This window comes from Lagenorhynchus albirostris, chromosome 9 (assembly GCF_949774975.1).
Source record: "Lagenorhynchus albirostris chromosome 9, mLagAlb1.1, whole genome shotgun sequence".
Classification (NCBI taxonomy): Eukaryota; Metazoa; Chordata; class Mammalia; order Artiodactyla; family Delphinidae; genus Lagenorhynchus; species Lagenorhynchus albirostris.
In genome coordinates, this window is record NC_083103.1 from 2,949,246 (window position 1) to 2,971,402 (window position 22,157).

The 22,157-nt window shown below is 57.0% G+C and overlaps 1 protein-coding gene across 2 annotated transcripts in view; it reads left to right on the forward strand.

The window, feature by feature from the left end:
- Positions 1-22,157, forward strand: part of SHANK2 (SH3 and multiple ankyrin repeat domains 2) — a 453,317-nt gene that overhangs the window by 192,707 nt on the left and 238,453 nt on the right. For both annotated transcript variants that reach the window (XM_060160929.1, XM_060160930.1), the window contains 2 exons: positions 3,806-3,975; positions 8,757-8,870. In XM_060160929.1, the coding sequence (XP_060016912.1) occupies positions 3,806-3,975; positions 8,757-8,870 (284 nt within the window). The remainder of the gene's footprint in view (positions 1-3,805; positions 3,976-8,756; positions 8,871-22,157) is intronic.

Genomic DNA, 22,157 nt, shown 5'->3' on the forward strand with positions numbered 1-22,157 from the left:
ATGGATGGATGGGTGGATAGATGGATAGGTGAGTCGATGGATGGCTGGATGGGTGGGTAGGTGGAGAGATGGGTATCTGGATGGATTTCTCCTGAGGATCCAGTTTTCAGGTTGGACGCGGTCTCCTTGCTGATTGTCGTCGATTACGCACAGTGGGGTTCCTTGGGCTCCTCATGTGGTTCCCAGGCTCTGGGCACAGCAGCTGCTTCTGCAGCTGACCAGCAGCTGGGAGGCAGGTCTGGCAGCCCCAGCTGTGCTGCTTACCCTCTGCCCTGCCCCAGCCGTCATCAGCATGGTCCATCTTTATCTTTTCTCTGGACTTTGACCCGCCCCCTCCCCTGGGGGAGAAGCCTGCCTGCCTTAACCCTGCTGCCCTCAGAGTCGTCTCGCCTTCTGGTGCTTGGGGACCAACTCATGGGCCCACCTGCCCTTCCGCTCATCGCCCCTGCTGCCGCCACACCTCCTGTCCAGGGGTGTCCATGCGGCCCATTTGTGACCTCCTTGGCAGGACAACCTGCAGTCTCTGACTGGGGTTTAACGCATCAGGCACTTCCGAGCACCCACTACTGCACCCGCAACCAGGGATGGGGGCATGGAGATGGTGTAGATATAGCCCTGTGTTGCATGGCTCCCAGGCCAGCCTGGGTGATGGTCAGATGCAGAGGTGCTAACTTCCATCAAAGCTTCAGTGACAGAGCCGGCGGGGGGCAGAGAGGGGGAGCTTCGTCTGTTTTCCCTCACCGATCCTCCTAGCAGCCCCGTGTGGGGGGCCCCACCCGGCCATCGCTCAGTGCAGATATGGCAGGTGCATCGGGGCAGATCCAGGCACTGTTTGTGGAGGTCTGGGGAGAGGAGGCCTTCTGAGGCCGGTATGGGGCGCCCCCCTGGAGCGCCTGCCCTCTGCTGACCCTAAGCCTCTTCTGAACCCTTGAGTCCAGGTGGAGTGGCCCCGAGGGACACTTCCCTATTGCCGAGGGACCGAGTCCCCTTGGTTACCAGGACTCACTGTCCCCTGGCCTGGGAGCCGGAGAGGAGACCCCTGATGATGTTCAGCCCCTGTGGCAAAGGCGCTGTCTCCCCCCCCCCCCGCCCCCGAGCTCCGAGTGAGGCTGAGGTGAGGCACATTGAATGGTTGGGTCTTCTTCCTGATGCAGAAGGCGGGCGGGACGTCGTCGCAGGCGGGAACGCTGAGGGCCGCTCTACTTTTCCCGGGTCTTTTCCACCACAGGCAGGTGGCCCAGACAGTCCTCTCTCTCTGTGCGTCAGCTGCCTTGCCAACTGTCACCTCTGGACCAGAGGCGGTCACACAGCCTGGCTCGTGCAGGCGTCGCAGTTCTGGGCTCCCGGGGTGTTTGGGGATCAGTGATATCCATCCAGAGGATGGTGGATTTTCCCATCTGTGCACGCCGATCTGTAGCCGGCTGGTGGGGAGAAGGAAGTGGGGAGGGACAGGAAGGCCGCCGGGCAGGGCTGCCTGGTGATGTCAGAGCTGACAGGGGCACCTGTTTCCCAGGATGCCCTGACCTCCGTCTGGGGCTTCAACTTGGTCAGGGAAGGCTGGGGTCGAGGAGGCCGGAGAGGGGGCATCCCTGGGGCCAGGAGAGCTTGTCCACTCTCTGTGTCTCTGAGCCCAGGCGAGCACCTGGGAAGGTCACATGCCCGCCCGCTGCTCCGTGTGGTTTAGGGGGAGCTCTGGGCTTTGGGGTCGGGCAGGCAGCTCTGACGGTCGATCCTTCTCACCTGACTAGCATAAATTAGGGTGTAAACTGAGCACGTCCCGTGTGTAGACATGGGTTCCTGTGGCCAGCTCATCGCCACGAGCGGAAAAGTGAAAAGCATGAAAAATACAGCACAGTCAGGCTCCATGGATTCTTACAAGCGTAAAGCAGACCCTACGTGTCTATCGGGGTACCAGTGCGGGGAAAGCACGACGCAAAAGGAACGTGGGGGGTTCGCGTTAAATCCCGAAAGTGAACGGTCACAGCGTATTCTAGAATATTCCCTGCAAGCCTGTTTCGCACCTAAAGGTGAGAACGTCTTCCTTGCAGGAATCTCAAGCTCCCCGTGTGGGCTCCCAGGCCACGGCATCTGTAGTTTGAAAGGAGAACCATAGTTGGGGACCCCACCCTTCACGGCCACGAATTTGTGCCATGAGTGGCCCCCCTCCCGAGACTCGGATGTGGCTCCCTGACTCGAGAACCTTCCCCAAGTATTATTAATATGCCTCTTCCCCGTGGCGGGTTGTCCTCTTGGGCGACACCAGCCGGCCGTGCATGCTTCTCTTGTCTTTCTGACCAGGGGGCTCTGAGGCATCGCCCCGAATCCCTGCCCAGGTTCATCCACGTGCCTGGGTTTTTTCTGAAGACCCCATCATGGGAGGAGAGCTCAGTAGGACTCCTCCAGATTATGAGTGATAAGAACATGCTCTCAGGCTTCCCTGGTGGCGCAGTGGTTGAGGGTCCGCCTGCCGATGCAGGGGACGCGGGTTCGTGCCCCGGTCCGGGAAGATCCCACATGCCGCGAAGCGGCTGGGCCCGTGAGCCATGGCCGCTGAGCCTGCGCATCCGGAGCCTGTGCTCCGCAACGGGAGAGGCCACAGCAGTGAGAGGCCCGCGTACCGCAAAAAAAAAAAAAGAACGTGCTCTCTTCTCTCCAGAAGGAGTCACCCGGGTCACCCATCAACCGTCACAATGACATGGGGATGTCGTCACGGAAAACCACTTTGCACGTTTCTCTGGGAACCTGTGCTTCTCTCTCTCTCTCTGTCTCTCTCTGTGTCTCTGTCTCTCTTATATCCCACCGTCGGGCCCTGTTGAGTTAGATGTCCACGCTCACCGTCAGGCGGGGAAGTTGGCCTAGAAACGCACGCTCTTTGTGATATAGTCACATAAAACAGGAAAGAATTAAAGTCCCACTTGTGAAATGTCACCAGGGCAGCTGGGCGTGGGCTGCCTGCACCGCGATAATGAAGGCTTTCGCCAGTAGGTTCTGGGTGTTTCCTCACATGGTGTGGCTGGCGCTCACAGTGAGGCTCTGATAACATGGCAGAGACCCAGGGCCTCCCTTGACTGCTGCCTCCACTGGAGTTTTTCTTAAATTGAAACACGCACATAAAATTTACCATCTTACCCACTTCTACGTGTGCAGTTCAGTGACGTTAAGTACGTTCGTGTTGTCGCGCGACCATCCCACCATCCATCTCCATCTTCCCCATCTTCCTAAACTGACGCTCTGTCCCCATTAAAGGCAAACTCCCCTCCCCCTCCGCCAGCCCCTGGCCCCCACCATCCTGCTTATGAGTTTCAGTACACCAGGCACCTGCCCTGAGTGGAATCACTCATTATCTGTCCTTCTGTGACCGTCTTCCTTTATTTAGCATAACGTCCTCAAATTTCATTCATGTTGTCACCTCCCTCTTTAAGGCTGAATAATATTCCATTGTGTGGATGGACCACATTTGGGGTATCCGTTCATCCAGCAGCGGAGACTTGGGTCGTTTCCATCTCTTGAGAATAATGCTGCTGTGCACGTGGGTGTGCAAATATCTGTTTGAGGCCATGCTTTCACTTCTTTGGGGTACCTGCCCAGAAGTAGAACTGCCAGAATTACCTGAGTCTTTTAAGCACTAATGCTGCCCCCCGGGGCCTTTTCACATCTCCAGGCACGTCTAGAATCAGGAGCTCCAATGTGACTGCCCGGGGCTCAGCGTTTGTTATAAACAGATGGGCCAAGGGTCTGGAGTGTACCCTGCTCTGTCTCAGGCCGTGACCCTCCCTGTCTGTCTCTGCCCCCCTCTCACCTGCAGTCCGGCTTTCCTGCCAGGCGCCAACAAGGATGCGCTCTCGGCCTTCGAGTACCCGGGGCGCAAGCAGAAGCTGTACAGCGCGGTCCCCGGCAGGCTCTTCGTTGTCGTCAAGCCATACCAGCCCCAGGTCGATGGCGAGATCCCCCTTCACCGTGGCGACAGGGTCAAAGGTCAGTGTCCATTCTGCTTCCAGGGCGGGGTCAGGCTGGGGCCCCTCAGCCTCAGTTTATCCCCGTTGGGGTGTCGGTGTCCAGGGCATTGCTTCTGCGGGGCCCCCGTGGAAAATACGGAGCCCTGGGTGGGCAGAACGGGGAGTACAGTGGTGCTCATGGCCGCGGTGACTCTAATGTCCATTGGGAAGGGTGGCACGTGACTGTCTGGGACGGGAGTCCACTGCAGAGGAAAGCAGGGGAGGGGCAGGCGAGGGCGGCGACGGGCAGCTCTTCTGCGTCTGGAAAACCTCCCAGGGCCTCAGGAGGAGGTGGGAGGTGGTGCTGGGATGCGGCCAAGCACAGGTCGGACTCAGACGCGTCTCGGGGCTCAGGGAGGGGCATCCAGGTGGATGGTTCAGCCTGGGGGCCTGTGACATTCCAAGGGAGGAGATCCGCCGGGTCATAGAGAAGGATGCCCAAAGCAGAATCCTGGGAAATGTGGGTGAAAAGCCTTGAGGGCCGCCATGCATGCCAGGAGTTAGACCAGGGGCAGCACCAGCGGTGGGAGCCAGCGACGGTTTCTGAGCAGGAAGATGAGGTGTATGCGGCCCTTAGGGAAGACGGGGTTACTGCAGGCACGTGCAGGAGGTTGGCGGCGGCTGTGGAGGAGCCCTGTGGCGCTGGAGGCCACACGAGGAGGGTGGAGAAGTGACAGGCGTGGGCTGCAGGCCCCATGGGGGCCGCTGAGCTCGCCAGGCGGAGCAGGAAAGGGCACACCATGCCTGGCCCTGTCGCTGCAGGGCAGCTTTCGGAAGATGCATGGCAGGGGCAAGAAAGTGTGCCCCTGAGGGGTCAGCCGGTCAGGTTCAAATCCGTCTGGCCCCGAGCTGGTGATGCCCCTTCCTCCGTGCCGCGCAGTAATCTAGCCGACGGCCCCTGGGTTCTCCAGTTTCCGAGGACAGCAGGGGACCCGCTCTCTCTTGCACCTCCTTCTTGGGAGTCCAACTGCACGGAAACTCGGCCATCTGGTGGCAACAGCAGGTCCCAGGGGCTCTGTTTAGTTTATTCCCATCATTTGTTTTAACCGTAGGTCGCTTCCGTTGGTCTATTCTCAGGTTGACTCGCTCTTTCCTTTGAAATGCCCCCTTCACTGCTGAGTCCGTCTTGTGAATGTTTTCATTTCAGAAATGACACGTTTAAATTCTAGGGTTTCCACGTGTATTTTCTTATAGTTTCTCTCTATTTGCCAAGACTTCCTATTGCTCTGTTGACATTTTCACTCTTTGGACGTGCATTGCTGTTTTACAACATCGTAGACGGGTGTCATCGTCCCTCTAAAATCCCCGTCTGTCGTCCCACCATGAGGGTCATTTTGGGGTCAGGCTCACGTGGTTTTCTCTCCTCTGGAGGACGGGCCCCATCCTGTTGGGTCTTTGCGTGTCCGGTAATCTTCTGTTGCGTTTTGGACATCAGGGTGTTAAGTTGTGGAGATTATGGCTTCAGTTCATTCTTTCTTTCTTTTGGGAGGGTTGCCCGGGTGACAGCTCAGGCCCCGACTTGAGCGGAGCTGCTCTGCATCTTTTCAGAGAGGTGGGTGCCCTGAGTTGGCCACCCCTCCCTGGCTGTTTCCCTTGTGAGGACACCCCGACTCTCTTCAGGGTGCCTGGTTTCCTGGCTCCGTCCTTCTGGTTCTTTAGGCCACTCAGAACGCAGCTTTTTCCTCATGTGCCCCTCCTCTGCCAGCCCTGCTGTGGGGACCATACTTAGTCCAGGCTACAAGCCGTGGAGAAGGGGCTTCCCTATCCAGCTCTGCTCCCCTCTCCCCCCGGGCAAGCATGCATCCCACCAGGCCCGTCTACTTCTGTCCGCGTCCTGTACCTTTTTGCATCATATTCAGGGTTTATAGCTGCCTCCTGGGGTGGGGTCCAGTGGGGTCTTTGAGCATCATACCCATAAGTCCCTGATTGTCCCTATGTAGTTTAACACAGTATTTTTGTTAACTTTTAAATTATAAACATTCAAATCATAAATACAAGCACTCACATGACCTGCAGTTTGGAATTTTAATACCAAACACCAAAGAGCTCTGGGTCTCGCTGCCCAGCCCAGCTCTGAAATCTGCTGAGCCCGCACCCCTGGGCTTTCGTCCCCCGCGTGTCCCTCCATCCACCTTGCTGTCACCCCCCAGGCCCGTGGCAGGCTTCGGGCTGGGCTGGGAAGGGCCTGGGGAGCCTTCCCGGTGACCCAGTTACCGGTCACCTCATATCTGGGGGCCGTGTGTCCTCGTCCACACATCAGAGATGATAACAGAAGAGATACAGGTGGAGACGTGTTAGCACCTGCTGCTTACCAGGCACCCTGCTTGGGGACGTCACACGTCCTTCCTTGTAAACCTCATAGCAACTGCGGGCCGAAGGTGTCAGATCCCATTGTGTGTGTCAGCACGGGCCGCTGTAACAAGGCTCCCCAGACCGGGCAGTATAAACCTCAGGATTTACTGTCTCCAGTCCTGGAGGCTGGAATCCGAGATCTAGGTATGGGCAGGGCTGGTCCTCCTGAGGCCTCTCTCCTCGGCGTGTAGACGGCCGTCTCCTCCCTGTGTCCTCACGGGGTCGTCCCTCTGTGTGTGTCTGTGTGCTTTTCTCCCCTTCTTATAAGGACCCCAGTCCTGTGGGATTAGGGCCCACCCTAGTGACCTCATTTTACCTTAATCACCTCTTTAAAGATCCCCATCTTCAAACACAGCCACATTCTGAGGTTCTGGGGGTTAGGACTGCCACATAGGGGTTTGGAGAGGACACCATCCAGCCCACACAGGGGCTCAGTTCAGGTCGTGGCGAGGAGGAGCTCCGTGGCTGCCTCGGTGCCCTGACTGTCATGTGCGACGGGGCAGCCTGTCCTTACATGGTCTCTGGGCTGCTGAAGGACTGGGCGCCACCCGGATGGAATTTGGACTCCACTGTAACTTTTAAGGACCCCATCACCAAGCACAGTCACCGTCTCAGCTGCTGGGAGTCAGGACTCCGACAGAGGAATATGAAAGACTCCTGTCTAAGTTACATGGTAACCTGGGGCAAGGCTCCCACAGCTGCCTACCTGGGGACGGGGATTCCGGTCTAGTGTGTCTGGACTGCAAGCCCAGCCCCCTTTGTCTCTCTGAGTCGCTCACTCACGCTTGCAGTCGGCTTGGTGCCGACGTCACTTAGCTGTGCCCAAGGGTGTGGCCTTGACGTTGCCTGGAGAGACAAGAGGCAGATGCACGGTCCCCACCACGAGTTTCTACGTGGACCCGTGGCGGTCAGCCAGGCCGCTCCAGTAGCTGGACAGCGCCCGGGCAGGTCCCTGTCCTCCGCTCGCCATCCAGGGCAGCGCTCCGAGACGACCCTGTCACATCTGGGTTCCGTTGGGCTGCCGTGGTGTACATCCCCGTCAGCTGGGCTGCGCTGAGCGTAAGGGGCCAGCGCTGATTTTTGTAGAAAATGGTTCACGCGATTATGATCTTAATGGTCCTCGGGGAGGTTGCCTGTCTATTCCCTTTAGGCCGTTTCTTCAAATTATTAGGCAAAGACGTCTAAAGCTGAGGTACTCTGTGCTGTTCACCTTCAAAACTCACGGGTCCGGGTGTCCTTACCTGGCCTTTGAGATTAAGAGGAGGGATGGAAGGAGACATTTCTGTGGCCATGATCTCTTCTCCGCAGTTCTGGTGCCTGGGGGTCCTGAGTAATTTACAGAACGTTAAGACGTGCAGAGATTATACTAACCTCCCACTGCACAGATACACTCTGAGGGAGCCAGGGCTTTGGGGTGGAGGTGTGCCCCCAGCCCAGCATCACCGGCCTAAGAGACAGAGACCCTCCCCTGCCTCACCCCTGCCAGCCTGACCCTTAACAACCAAAATATTTGTCCAAGCAGTGCCTGGGCAGCACGTGGGACCTCGTGTCTGTGGGTTTGCGTTGCTCACCCACGCTCGCCATCGGTCCAGTTTAAAAAGGAATACGCTTCATCCCCCCAGTGGGCGTCTGTGAGGCCCTCTGTGCGCCCAGCACTGAGCCAAGGAAGGGGGAGACCCAGCGCCCTCAGCCCTGCAGGCAGGGCAGCTGTGTCTGTCCCATGACCCTTGACTTTGCATTTTCACTGTGCAGCGGCCCCCTGCTGCTTGCGGCACCAACATAACCCTCAGGTTCTTCATTGATAAGCCAGCCAGAAGCCCGGGACTGCCCGTGGGGCGTCGACCAGGCTGCCCTTGCACTTCAAGCCCAGGTGGTATCTTGTAGCTGCCAAGCAGGCTGCTTCCCTGTCTCCTGCTGTGAATTCTCTGTTCTCAAACGAATTTCAAAGGTCCTGTGGGCCTGGACTCTTGGCCTCTCCTCCCCCAGCTCCAGAGGGGCCGACACGACCTCATGGTTGCGTCTCTTCATCAGGGTGGCCTGTCGCCCGACTTTGACACCTGAAATAACTGATGGTGGGGTCTCGGAGGTCCCACTCTCCCGTCTCAGCTGGGACCTGAGAGACGGGACACAGTGGCCACACGCCGAGTGCTGTGAGATATGAGGACGCCAGGACATCCGGCGCTTACATCCTCTCCCCCAGGCCTAACGGGCAGAGGGGACCTGGGGGCTCAGAGGCTCTGCAGTGCCCCCTCCGAGGGACACTTTGCCGGGCCCCTGGTCTACGGCTGAAGGGAGGCGCGGTCGGCCAGCAAATAGACCAGAGCTGCCGGCCCCTCCTCCCTGCATCCACACCCCACGCCCTCCAAGCCCCGCCCACTAACCCCTCCCCCTTTCCCCATGTGTCTCTAGTTCTGAGCATCGGCGAAGGGGGCTTCTGGGAAGGCAGCGCCCGCGGCCACATCGGATGGTTCCCAGCCGAGTGTGTGGAGGAAGTCCAGTGCAAGCCCAAGGAGAGCCAGGCAGGTAAGGCAGACCCCACCCTCGTCCGTCCACCTCTGTCCGGCCTGGGGTGGGCGTCGTTGCTGACATAGAGCGCGCGGTAGGTACGGGCAGGTGTGCGGTTCCCGAGAAAGGCTGAGTTTCGGACCGAGGGCTTCTCTGATCCTCCGAGCGGTGGACGCCATCCCACTGGGCTTTGTCCAAACCAGAAATCGGTTGCAGGGCGTCCTGGAAGCTTTGCGTTAAAACGCTGGTCTGTGCGGGTGCCAGGAAACTTGGAGCGTGCGTTCTAGCCGTCGGAAAAGGGCTTTGCGGGGAGAGTAAATGCTTGAAACTGCTTTTGGATCTCTCACGCCGACATCATAAACAGGCCGCTTGGCGTCTCCCCGCCGGCCCCTGCCGGGCCCTCCCTGAGGACTCGAGGTTTGCTGTCTCAGTGAAAACTGCTCGAAACAGGCCTGTGCTCGAAGCAGGTCTGAGGCACATCACTGCAGCCCCTCGCAGAACTCCCAGACACAGCCCCTGCTGGCGCTTGTCCTGAAAGCGATTGCCAAAAGATTGGATTGATTGAAATGGTAGGAGGAGACCACTTATATAAAACGGTATGAGAAACAAATAGGAGAGGTGGAGACACACAGAGCACTAGGTTCTCCTAAGAGCCTGGTCTACACGTGCCCTGCTGGCTTCTGGTAGAATCCCAGACCCATGGTGCATGTGTCAGAAGTGGCCACGTTCGCTTTGTGGCCGATGGCTTTGCTGCGCCCTTGGGCAGTCTCATCATGGTGGCAGTTGGGCTGTGTTCCTTTCCGGAACCTCTGGGGAACAGTTCATTCCTTTGCCTTTTCCAGGTTCTGGAGGTCACAGCATCCCTCGGCTGGGGGCCCCTCCTCTGTCCTCAAAGCCTGCAGTCGTGGGCCGGGTCTCAGGCCGCGTCTCTCTGACTGTCCCTTTTGCCTCCTCTCCCTCCAGTTTTTAGGTCTCATGTGGTCAGATTGGCCCCACCTGGAGGACCCAGGTCAGGCTAAACTAATTAGAAAGCTTAATTCCCTCTTGCCTTGTAAGGTCATGTACTCACAGGCACGGGGGATTCGAACGTGGGCATCTTTTGCGGGGGGACCATCCTCTGTCTACTAAGGGTGGTGAATAAGAACACGGTAACCCTGCTTATGGTGTGGATTATTGGCCGGAGGAGGGAGGCACCGCTGCGACCCGGGGTGGAGTGGGGTGGAGGGAGAGAACGGTGCAAAGGAGATGGGATTCGAGCTGGATTTTAGGGTGGGGGAGAGTCCAGGTGGTTCCTATTGGGTTCTGTTTGCCTTGGGCTTTCTGAGATCATGACTTACCATCGTCTGTTGTAAAGGGATGGTTTACGTGCGGTAAGAAACGCACGGGTTATAGAAGAGTTCAGTACATTTTGACAAACGTCTCCTCCTGTGTCTCCAACTGCAGTTAAGAGGTGAAACCTGTCCATCACCCCAGAAAGGCCTCTCAGGCCACTTTGCAGTCACCCACCTCCCAACAGGAGGCAACCACAGTTCTGATTTTGTTACCGAACCGAAGTTGGGTTCATTCACCCGACGTGCAGCCAATCTACTAATACCAGGTTGTGGTGAAGGAAGAGGCCAGTGTTCACTGCACGTGGCCGATGTGAGGCCGGCAAGAAGAATGCGCAGCTCATGTGCAAAAGCCCCGAACGCCCTGAAGGCTCTCAGGGAAGGGTTTTGAAAGAGAGTCTGAGCGAGAGAGTCATGGGGTACGTGATCGGCTCGTGCACGGTTCGCCGATCGATTGGTGGTGAGGTAACAGGGTGATGGTTCAGGAATCTCAGTCATCAGCCTTCTGGTTCCCTTCAGTCTGGGGTCTACGTGCTGGTGACCAGCTTGCAATTAACTTCCTCCACCTGGTGGGCATTTTAGTATCTGCACAACAACTCAGGGACATGACTCAGGATATCATCTATAGCCCCTGAGGAGGAACGAAAGGTCTTTGACTTTGTTTTACGGCTAAACTATTATTATTTTGTCTTGCTCGACTGTTTCCCTTTGGTGTTGCATGTCTCCGATTGCATTTGCTCTTTGGAACTCGGGGAGGGCCTGGGAAGCTAAAGCTTTTCTACAAACAAGAGGCAAAGCTACACGAGGGGTGGGGGTGGGGGGTTCTGTCTCCAGGGGGTCCCCACAGGGTCCTGCTCGGTTTCAGTTTGTCAGCAGAGATCAGTGTAGCCTGTGCTGTTGAGTTTCAGAGCTGGAACCTACAGCACGTGCTCCTGAGCCCGGTGTCTTCCACGCAGCTGAATGCTACTGCCGGGCTGTACACTTTTGCTGCCGAAGGAGAGTGTTCGGCTGTATGTTTATACCCCAGTATGTTTATTCATACTCCTGGGGATGGGTGTTTCCATTGCTTCTCAGTCTGGGCTCGTCACTTAAGCTGCTGTGAACATTTTTGCGCGAGTCTTTCTCCAGACGTGTTTTCCTTTCTCTTGGAGAAACACCGAGGTGCGGGACTACCGGGTCACAAGGTAGGAGTGTGTTTACTTTTATAAGGAACTACCAAACAGTTGTCCAAACCGCCGTGCCTTCTTGTACTCCCACCCCCAGTGTGTGCGCACTCCGGTGGCTCCACTTCTCAGTGACATTTGGTAACGCCAGTCTGTTTAATTTCAGCCATTCTTAATGGGGGTGGAGAATCTCTTACTGCGGGTATAATGTGCACTTTTCTGATGACTGCTGTTATTAAACACCTTTCCGTGTGCTTTCTTACCTCACGTATAGCTTCTCTTGAGAAGTATCGGTTCCAATCTTCTGTCCATTTTTAATTGGGCTGTCTTGTAGGAGTCCTTTACAGAGTCTGCTTATCAGCGCTTGGTTAGATATATGTTGCACATATTTCTCCCAGCCTGTGACTTAGCCTTTTCATTGCTGTGTCTTTTAACAAGGTTTTTAAATTTTTTAAATGAAGTCCAATTTCTCCATTCTTTGCTTTCACAATTAGCACTTTTTATAGCGCCTGTTTTTTTAATGTTGCAAACTGTGTTGAATATACATAGAATCCAGAAGATGGCAGAAAATATTTTTTAAATGTTTCCACGCGGCAAGCTCTTCCCGTACAGAGTTGGCTGGCTTGAGCCCTGAGACGCTTTGTCTTTCGCGGAGGACCACTTTGACAGACTGTAAAGTGAACATTGAGCTGACAGATGTCACTCACGTGCACTGCATGACAGGTGAATGATTCCCGGAAGGACCAGCAGGATGGAGGAACCTGCTCGGGGCACTTTACGCCTGTGAGTGGGACCACCTGATCTCTCGCCGCCTGCTGACCAGGTCAGAGGTCAAGGGTCGCCAAGAGCAGACTGAAACGGCGACACCTGATCGTTGGCTGACGCGTTGATAATGAGCTCCACTCGGTTCCGTGAAGAGCGTGGTGGTTATCTATTTAGCAAGTGATGCACTTGCTCATTTAACCTTGGTTCTGATTTCTCAGGACCACGTGTGTTTCCAACAGGCATTCCTCCGTGGAAAGCCTCATCCGGCCCGTGGAATAAGCAGGGCAGGAAGTAAGCCCGTGAGGTACACACAAGCACCCACATCTCAGCACCAGGCCGGGTGCTGAGAACTTCTAACGCTCTGTGCTCTGTCCTGGCCCCACATCCGGGCAGCCTCCCTACGGAGTGCCCGGCGTGGGTTCCTGGAGTCCCACCACCACTGATTACTCCTGGCGCGCGTCCTCCCGGAGTGATGGGGACTCAGGGCCGGCCCAGGCTCCTCCCAGTTCCGCTGCCTCCCGGCTGGCACGGGTGACTCAGCGGCTCTGCAGAGGTTTCTTCACCTGGGAAGGACGTGAAGGTGATGTGTGCACAGGGTCAGGGGAAGGAGCGTAGTTGTAGGATTTTTTGTTTCTGTGCAGGAGAGACGGAGGTGAGTCCCGATTTATAAAAACTCACCTCTTTGCGTGCCTCAGCCCAGAGAACTGACAGTAAGGTGCCACGGGTGACGATGTCACTGTGTGTGCGTGGAGGGTGGAAATTTGGAGGAAATGGACAGTTAATTATGTACACGCCCATCCCCGCACACCCATCGCATGTTTATCATGGGTATCTACAGAGTTGGTGCCCCAATAACGGTGGTGCGGTACCAGCCGCCTCGATGCTCTCTGTACCCTGGACAGCAGGAGGGGGTCCTCATCATGCTTACTTGTCCCACCTCCACCCAACCCAGTGGGTCCTGGTCTAACAGCCCCTCCCCCCTGCGTTCCATAGATGACCACCACCAAGGTGACCACAGAGAGGACTGGCCGGCTCTTGAGTTCCATGAGGCCACCCTCCTCCACCAGAGCTGCGGGGAGGAGCGAAAAGCTGATAGGAAAGAGCAATTCCATCTAGCCGCCCTTGGCGTTGGTGAGGTGCTCAGGTCTTCATACCAGTTCTGTGTCTACGTGAAAGTTGTCCTGGCCCACCCCCCTGCCCCACTACTGCAAACACCTGCACAGTCTCGCTCACCCTTAGGAGGGAGCTGGGGCCATGGTTCGGGTCCTTCTCCACAGCACGGTGGGATGCCCAGCCCATCGGGGGCCCCTCTGCTGATGGCGAGATCCCTGCTCTTTGAGCCCCACCCGGAATCCAAACGGTCCCTGAAGCTCAGACGGCTGTTTGAGCGTATGTTTCCTCGCACCCAGCGGACGGGAATCCGGCTCATCTTTGGTTTCAGGTGCCGTGACCTGGTGGGAGCGATGCCCAAGGCCACGGCGGGCCTTCACCTTCAGCACAGAGTGCCCCGTGTGACCCACCCCCGGAAGGTGTTGAGTGAGGCCCAGGGTCTCCCGCAACCCCTAAGCCAGGGGGGCTGCTCTGGGCCGCCCTCTGGAGCCTCCCCCGCTGGACACCCCAAGGCCCACCAGAGACCTCCCTTTACCCCACCGCAGGGTTCACCCCAAAACTCTCAGTTGCCATCTTCAGGCCGCCTCAAGTTTGGGGGCGGGATGGTGAGTGGACATGGGGCCCAGCAGCCCCGGCCCGGGTCCTCCCAGGAGTCTGTCCGGCGGCAGCATGCCCTGAGGTCCTCCCTTCCAGCCCATCAGGCCCGCAGCCTGGGTCCAGCCCGGGGGCTCAAGGGCTACGCCGGGGGCTGGGCTGCGCTGGGCAGAGGTATCCTGCACGCCTGCAGGCTTTATTCTCTGGCCGGCTCACCTCTCAGGCTGGCCCCTGGGAAACCTGGGCTAGATCCAGGTCCAGCAGAGACAGAGAGGGGTTGGGAGAGAGGGAAATTGGGTCTCCCCTGCCTCCTCTGCAGATGTCCCAGGACTGGCCCTGATTAGGTTGACTTGGGTCATGTGTAGAACCATTCTCCGCCGCTGGGGGATGGGTGTGCTCGCGTGACTTGCCGGGCCTGGGCAGGGCTGCGGGAGGACGGCGATGCCAAGGCCAGTCTGGTGCTTGACCAGCAAAGGAGCGGGGGGCTGGGCTTCCGCGGGCCACGACTGCAGCCTCCCCTTCAGCTGGGAGGCCAGAGAGCCTGGGCTCTTTGACCAGGGGCGGAGGCCACTGCTGTGACCCGCCTTCACCCTGGGAGACAAGGTAGGGCTGGGAGGTGTCACCGCACCTCCGGGCAGCTCTGGTTGGAGCCACAGGGCAGCAGCCAGGGCGGTCGCCGCTATGAAACAGGCGTCCCATTAGTCACGGTGCGTGTGAACCGTCTGCGACATATCATAGTGGGCACGGTCAGTTCCAAAATGGAATGTTTTTGTTATCTTTAGAACTTTTAAAAACACAGGCGAACGCCTCTGTTAGCACAACTGTAATTTAAAATATTAATAAGAGACAAGAACCGGCTTCTGAAGGAGTTCACTGCTCCCTAGCGGAACAAAAATCAATATGGGAATCCATCGTCCTGGCTGCTAATGACTGTGTTTTTGTTAAACAACCGTGGCAGAAGCACACAGCCTCCCCCCTTCTTTCTTTTACGCCATTTTATTAAAATACACTTGGAGCCTCGCCACCTTGGTGTGTGTGCTGTTGTCTCCAAGCAGCTGCTCTGTGTTTTAAATACCGGTTTCCACGCTCGGGCTCGCCCCCAAAATAGATATCTGCCAGGTCTGTCTGCTTCCGTCGAGAGGATTCAGTCCTTGACGTCACTCTGGGACCCAGGCCCTCTCCCCTCCCCGCAGCAGCGATGGCCTGCCCCTGGTTACCATGGCAACCTGCTGATGCTGGTACCAGCCCTGCCCTGCTTCCCCACGGCCCCTCCTGATGCTACAGGATGTGGTGTCTGCAGCTCTGTCCCCAGTCACCTTGCACAGTGGTGGTCACTACGGGCCAGGGTTCTGGGGGGAGGGGGGGCGGGTGTCACCGAGATTCTCAGGGGGGTGGGGGACACTCTTAACTCCCACCCTGGGTCACCTGTGTGGATGGCAGTGGGCAGGAAAGGGCTGCCATGACAAAATACCACAGACCGGGGGCTTAAACAACAGATATTTGTCTCCCAGAGTTCTGGAGGCTGGAATCTGAGAGCCAGGTGTGGGCAGGGCTCCCGGGGCCTCTCTCCTCGGCGTGTAGACAGATGGCTGTCTTCTCCCCGTGTCCTAACGTGGCCTTTATCTGTGCTCGCACATTCCTGGTGTCTCTCCCTCTTCTTGTAAGGACACCAGTTCTATTGGATGAGGGTCCACACTTATGACCTCATTTAACTCTCATCAGCTCCCTAAAAACCATATTTCCAAATACAGTCATAGTGGGGGTTAGGGCATCAACACACGAACCTGGGGATACAGTTCGGTTTGTGATGGTGGTGAAGAGTGGTAGCCACGTGCCGTGCTCTGCTCCACGGGGGACTTTGCAGACGCCTCCCCCCGCCACCCCCCGCCCTCCTGTCGCACAGTCCCCTCCCCAGTGGGGCCGTTCTTCTGTCTGAGTCGAGGGCAGTGACTGTGTTCTCTGTCCCGAGACTGTTCCCTGCCCAGGCTGCACGCTGACCCACCAGCATCTGGAAGCCTCTCAGGGTCAGCCCCAGGGCTGTCCTCTGCTCTGGGGCAGATTTCATTAGTACACTTGGTGCGAGCCAAGGGGATGGAAGGAGAGGGGCCGTAAGCTAGTTTGTAAATACGGTTTGTAAGGTCAGTTGACCAAGGTGTATTGTCCTCTGTGAGGGCAAAGGACCAGGAGGATACAGCGGGTTCACATTGGTGTTCCCCATACTGGACGTGGGGCCTGAAATGGAGCAGGTGCTGAGAAAGTACTTCTGGGATGGATGAGTGGATGGGGGAGTGGATGGGTGAATGGACAGATGGGTGAAGGTTTGGATGGATGGATGGATGGACAGGTGGACGGATGGATGGATTGATGGAGAGATGGAGGGATGGGTGGATGGATGGACAGACAGATGGATGGATGAAGAGATGGATGGATGGGTGGATGGACACATGGACGGACGGCCAGGTAGATGGGTGGACCTTGCATGAGGGTGGGGTCAATACCCATTCTCCCTCTCACACACAGCTCACCCCAATTCCAGTCGTGGAGCCTCTCCCACTTTAAACCTCCCCAGCTCTACTGGATGAGATCTCTTTAAAACCATGGAGTTTGCGGACAGCAGGGAAGGCAATGGGTTACTATGATACCTAAGAAAAGACCAGCATCGTTGACATCCCAGGCCAGGGTGTCTTCAGGTCCGGCTGCTGGAGAGTGTTCAGGGAGCAGTCCCTTCAACTGACCCAGAGGCACAGTGGCCTCCGTCTCTGCCTGTCCTCCCGCCTGCAAATACAGGGAACTGGACCTCCAGCCCACCCGGCAGAGCTGGTGGAGTGGCGCTGGGGTTAGGGCATCCTGCTGGAGCAGTCGACTGCCCCATCCCCCTTGGCCGTGTCATGAGTGACTTGGCCTCTTGGGGGCCCCAGAAGACGGGTGTTGTCATGCCCTGCAAGAGGTGGGATGAATGAGCTGCTCCCAGTATGTGCAGGTGGCCACTGACCTGCCATCTGTCATTCTAGTGAGGACAGACCCGTGGCCTCTCCCTGGGCACCCGGTTTAGGGATGGTTAGCCAGGCCAGGAGCCCCCCTCTAGCTGGGACACAGACAGGACCCAAGGGCTACCCCCCCAGAGTGAGCCGTGGCTCATTTTGGAGAACGGAAGCATCATATGGTGCTCTGTTATTGAGTTAAGATGTTGTTTCTGACTCCTCTGAAATAGACGATAGGAAACAGATCCGGGGATAATGAATAAACATTGGCTTATGGGGGCTGCATGCTGGGAAAGATGAACTCTCACGTTGGCAGATTAAATGTAAGACATGCATATGTAAAGGAGATGTGTAAGGGCCAGCCTCCTGCTTCAGCAAATCATACAGCCAAGGAGAGCATCTGGGAGGACGCTCTGAATATCCCCTGTCCCCAGCCGGGCAGGGTCTGTGGGCTTGGGGCCGCCAGGAGAGGGAGGAGCCCGGGTTCCTAGAGGACCTGGCACCAGGGAGCCCGGGAGACAGGGCAGGAAGTGGCAGCCTGGGCACCACCCACAGACGTAAATCGAGAGTTAGCACTCGTGTTCAGCAAATGCAGCTTCCAGAAGCTTCCAAGTGGTTAAACAAGGCACTTCCCTGGTGGTCCAGTGGTTAGGACTCCACACTTCCACTGCAGGGGGCATGGGTTCGATCCCTCGTCAGGGAACGAGGATCCCATATGCCATGCGGCGCAGCAAAAAAAAAAAGTGTTTAGTCAAATCAGGTGTAAGATCAGTGCTGGACGTTCAAACCTTTTCTGCCTCATTTTACTTCCCTCTACGATCTGAAGGACTTCAGACGTGGCACCCACCTTTCTATCTCCTTAAACTGAGATGAACTTCTCAAACCATAAGACTTACCCTTTTCAAGTGTAGACTTCAGTGGCTCTTAGTCTAGTCTCAAGGTTGTGCAAACATCACCACTATCTAATTCCAGAACATTTTCATCACCCCAGAAAGAAACCTGTCCCATTAGCCATCACTCCCCATCCCCCACTTCCCCCCGCCCCTAGCAGTCACTCATTACTTCCTGTCTCCACGGATTTGCCCATCCTGGACGTTTCCTATAAATGGAAGGCTGCTATATGCAGTCTTGGGTGACTGACTTGCTTTAGCGTAATGTTTTCAAGGTTCATATTGCAGCAGGTGTCAGAATTTCATTTCTTTTTCAGGCTGGATAATATTTCCTTGTAAATGTAGACCACGTTTTGTTGATCCATTCATCAGCTGATGGACATTTGGGTTTCTGCTTTTTGGCTTTTGAATTCGTACTGCTGTGAATATTCGTGTAAAAGTTTCGGTTTGAACACTTGTTTTCAGTTCTTTTCGGGCACACCTAGGAGTGGAATTGCCGGGTCACGTGGTAACTGTTTCACCTTTCTTTTTTTTTTTTTTTTTTTTTTTTTTTTTTGCGGTACGCGGGCCTCTCACTGTTGTGGCCTCTCCCGTTGCGGAGCACAGGCTCCGGACGCGCAGGCTCAGCGGCCACGGCTCACGGGCCCAGCCGCTCCGCGGCACGTGGGATCCTCCCGGACCGGGGCACGAACCCGTGTCCCCTGCATCGGCAGGCGGACTCTCAACCACTGCGCCACCAGGGAAGCCCGCTGAGCATCTGTTTATGTGCTTATTGGCCGTTTGTGTATAACCTTTGGAGAGGCATTCGCTTTTTAAATTAACATGTTATCATACTCATCGTGTCTGGTCCTGCAGTGAATTTGGAAAACGTAGAAAGGTACAAAGAAAACAAAAATCACTCGTAATCCTACCCCACATTGATAATCCCCACCCTAAATTTTGGTCCTTCTTTGAGTAAAAATACATATTAAACAAAGTCGAATGCATCCTTTTAAATTATGGATCCTACTTTTTCTCTTTCCCAAGTGACAAAGGACTTGGTGTCATGGATTGAAAACAGTCTTCCGAAACACCATTTCTGGAAGCCGTCGTGATTGAGCCATCGATGGACAATGTCCATCACTGATGTCATTGATGTGACATTGACATGACACTGGCTATCCAGCTATCCACTTTGCTATTGCAAGTAGCACTTCAGCGAGCAGCCTCACAGTTTTTTTGTTTGTTTGTTTTGTTTCATTGGGTCTTCGTTGCTGCACGCGGGCTTTCTCTAGTTGCGCTGAGCAGGGGCTTCTCTTCGTTGCGGTATGCGGGCTTCTCGTTGCGGTGGCTTCTCTTGTTGTGGAGCACGGGCTCTAGGCGCACGGGCTTCAGTAGTTGCAGCACGTGGGCTCAGTAGTTGTGGCTCGCGGGCTCTAGAGCGCAGGCTCAGTAGTTGTGGCGCATGGGCTTAGTTGCTCCGCAGCATGTGGGATCTTCTCGGACCAGGGCTCGAACCTGTGTCCCCTGCATTGGCAGGTGGATTCTTAACCACTGCGCCACCAGGGAAGTCCCACAATGTAAAAGCCCTGTGTCCATGTCCTCAGGATGCGTCGCCTTGAATCAGCTTGCCCTGGTACCTTGCCCAGCGTGAAGCCACCTCTTCTCTGTCTTCAGCCCTAGAACTGCACTGATGTCCGGGACAGACATCTGACTGTATCCCGTCTCTCTCCTTCAGAGAGTCCCCAAGGGTCCTCTCGGGGTGCAGCTCTCTGCAGCTCCCTAAAGATAGGACCTGCCTACAGCCCTCGGGGCAGGGGACTTGGGGACATAGAATACACCTTTTCTCAAATCAGCAGGGACTGGTTCCAGGGGCAGGCGAGACCCGCCGCTGCACAGGCCCTCACCTCTTTAACGCTCCCAAGTCGCCATCCTGGAATTCTTCATCGTTTTTGCACACCCTCCCCACCCCACCCCCATTTTCATTTTGCATTGGGTCCCTAAACTTTCCTAGAGGCTCTGCTGACTTGGATATGCCACCACCTGCCTCCACCTGGTGCCCGAGGGCATGCGTTTAGTGCTTGTACTCAGAGATCACCCTCTAGAGGGCTGCCATCTTTAAACAAAGGCGCCTTGTTCTGGAAACACCCAGGGTTCCTGATGGCACGGGCTGCGGCGCATTGGGAGTTTTTCCTGCAGCTCAGCTGAGGTTGGGATTTGGCCACAGGGAGTATGTATTATTGATGCGCCCTCCAGCCTCCCCCCACCCAAGGATAGGGCTCTAAACTCGGCTCAGCAGTGGCCGTGCTGACCACCGTGGGCCAGGCCGACCTGCACCGTGGACCACCTGCTAGGATGGGCGCGGAGCGGTAGCCAGGCTGCAGAAGCCTGTTGCGACTAGACGCAGGCTCCGGTGCCCCCTGCAGCGGGAGCCCCAGCTCCAGGTTGCCTCCGTTAGAGACTTGTGTTGAGAAATCATGGCCGAATGCAGCCAGGTGCCCCAGGAACGGGGTCCAACTCGGCACAGCTGTGGACTGTGGCGAGTGTGCCCCAGCGGCCCCTGCTTATGACGCAAATAGGCCCTTCACCCGGATCCAGAAGGGTCTCAGTGTGCCCTCCGTGTGTGCAGAGGAGCCGCCCCTGGGCTTCTCCGTGGAGCCCCCCCACCCCGGGCTGAGCACCCTCCTTTGTCCGGTGCCCAGGGAGCCAGCTGCCCTTGCCTTTTTAGCATTAGCCAGTGGGGCGGGCGGCCCCAGAGCGCGCCCCAGCCTCCGTGTCTCTGAACAGCGCCCTCTGCCCGTGGGGCTGCCCGCGTCCCTCCCTCCCCTCCTTTCAGGACCAGGGGAGGGTCCCCCGAGCCTGTTCACCCCTGGGGTGCTGTGGGGGGAGGAGGGACTGAACTCGGAGCAGGGAGGACTCTGGGAGCCTTTTTCTAAGGAGAGGGAAGCCCCACCTTCTGCTTAGTGCTAAGAAAACTGACACCAAAGTCACTCTCCTTGTCACCGCAGTGCTTCCGGTTTGCAAATGGTTACAACTTCTCAAAGTGCCGGTTCTTTTTCCCGAGTGTCTTCTGCGGGACACAAAGGGCCCATTTTACAGAGAAGGACACTACAGGTTAAGCAACTTCCTGGCAGTCACGCTGGGACCCGGGCTCACTGGCCTTCTCAGCACGATGACGTCCATCCAAATGCGTCTTTTAGGGCCAGCAGTGGGGGAGGGGGAGGGGTTGTCAAGTAATTTAGCCTGACAGCTAATCAGGACAGTGCCTGACCATGACCTTGATGGACTCCGGAAGTTCCCACCCAAGCAGATCAGTAGCGATGTTAGCAGTCGCCCCGAGGGCCTCCCCAAGCCTGCATCGTGTTCCTAGATTTTATTATTGGGGCAGGGGCTGGGCTGGTGGCTCTGTTTCCCGGAAGGACACCCGAGGAAAGAACAGGAGAGAAGGCCAAGCTCTGATCCCACATGCGGGATACTGGTGTGGAAACTAGAACTTTCTCTCTCCCCTAGACCAGAGCTTCATCTGACCTGATCCCCCACTGCACGCTGCCCATCAGAGATGGGGGCCCAGGTCGTGCCACACACCTGCTGTGACATGCCACCCAGGGGTCACACCCTCACAGTGGTCCCCTCCGTGAGCCGCGTCGGGGTGGGAAATGGGGGCAGCCTCGTGTGGGCAGCCTCCCGGGTCTGCAGGGCGCCATGCGTGTTGGAGCCTCTCACTGGTACAGATCAGAGCGCTGGGGGCAGGGGTCACAGACCTCAGTGAGGGTCAGTGAGAGCTGCACACACACGTACACGCGCGCCTGCATGGTGCACCGTGCGTGTGCACGCGTGCTCACATGTGTGTGCGCACACACAGTGCCGTGGACTCTTCCAGAGGCCCCGGCTGCGCGGTGTGTCCCTTGAACACCCACTTGGGTAAACGTGCCGCTCCCGCTTGGCTTCGGGGCCGAGCTGTCCTTGAGGCCTGACACAGAGGCAGAAGCCCAGCGGTGATCTGACCCACTTCTTATTCCTGAAGCTCCCGGCTTTTCTCGCAAACGCTCCTAGAAGGAGTCTCACTGCCAGGGAGACCGCGTCATTTACCATCCAAACGGGGACACTTGTGAGAGCAAAGAAGGGCAGCTGGCATCACCTGCCGGCTGCCAGGTGCACGGGGCTGCCCTACTTACTGCCGGGAACAGAGGCCTGGCGGGTCCGGGTGTTAGGACATGCTCCCCCGGTACGGGAGACCGGAGCCCCGGGGCCGGTCATTCACCCCCTCGTTCATTCATTCACCCCAACCCCCTGGCACTGGCCGACACCTGGGGTGGGGGGCCTGGATTGCACGGAGGAGAGCCCACCCCTGAGTTACAGGAGGGGAGAGAGGGACTTTTAACCAGGGTGGACAGACCCCGCAGGGAGCCCCAGCGGCTCGGGGTGGCGGCGCCCAGCACACCGGGTGCTCAGCACGGCGCCCTCTGCTGCCATGCTGGAGACCTGCCTCCCGGAC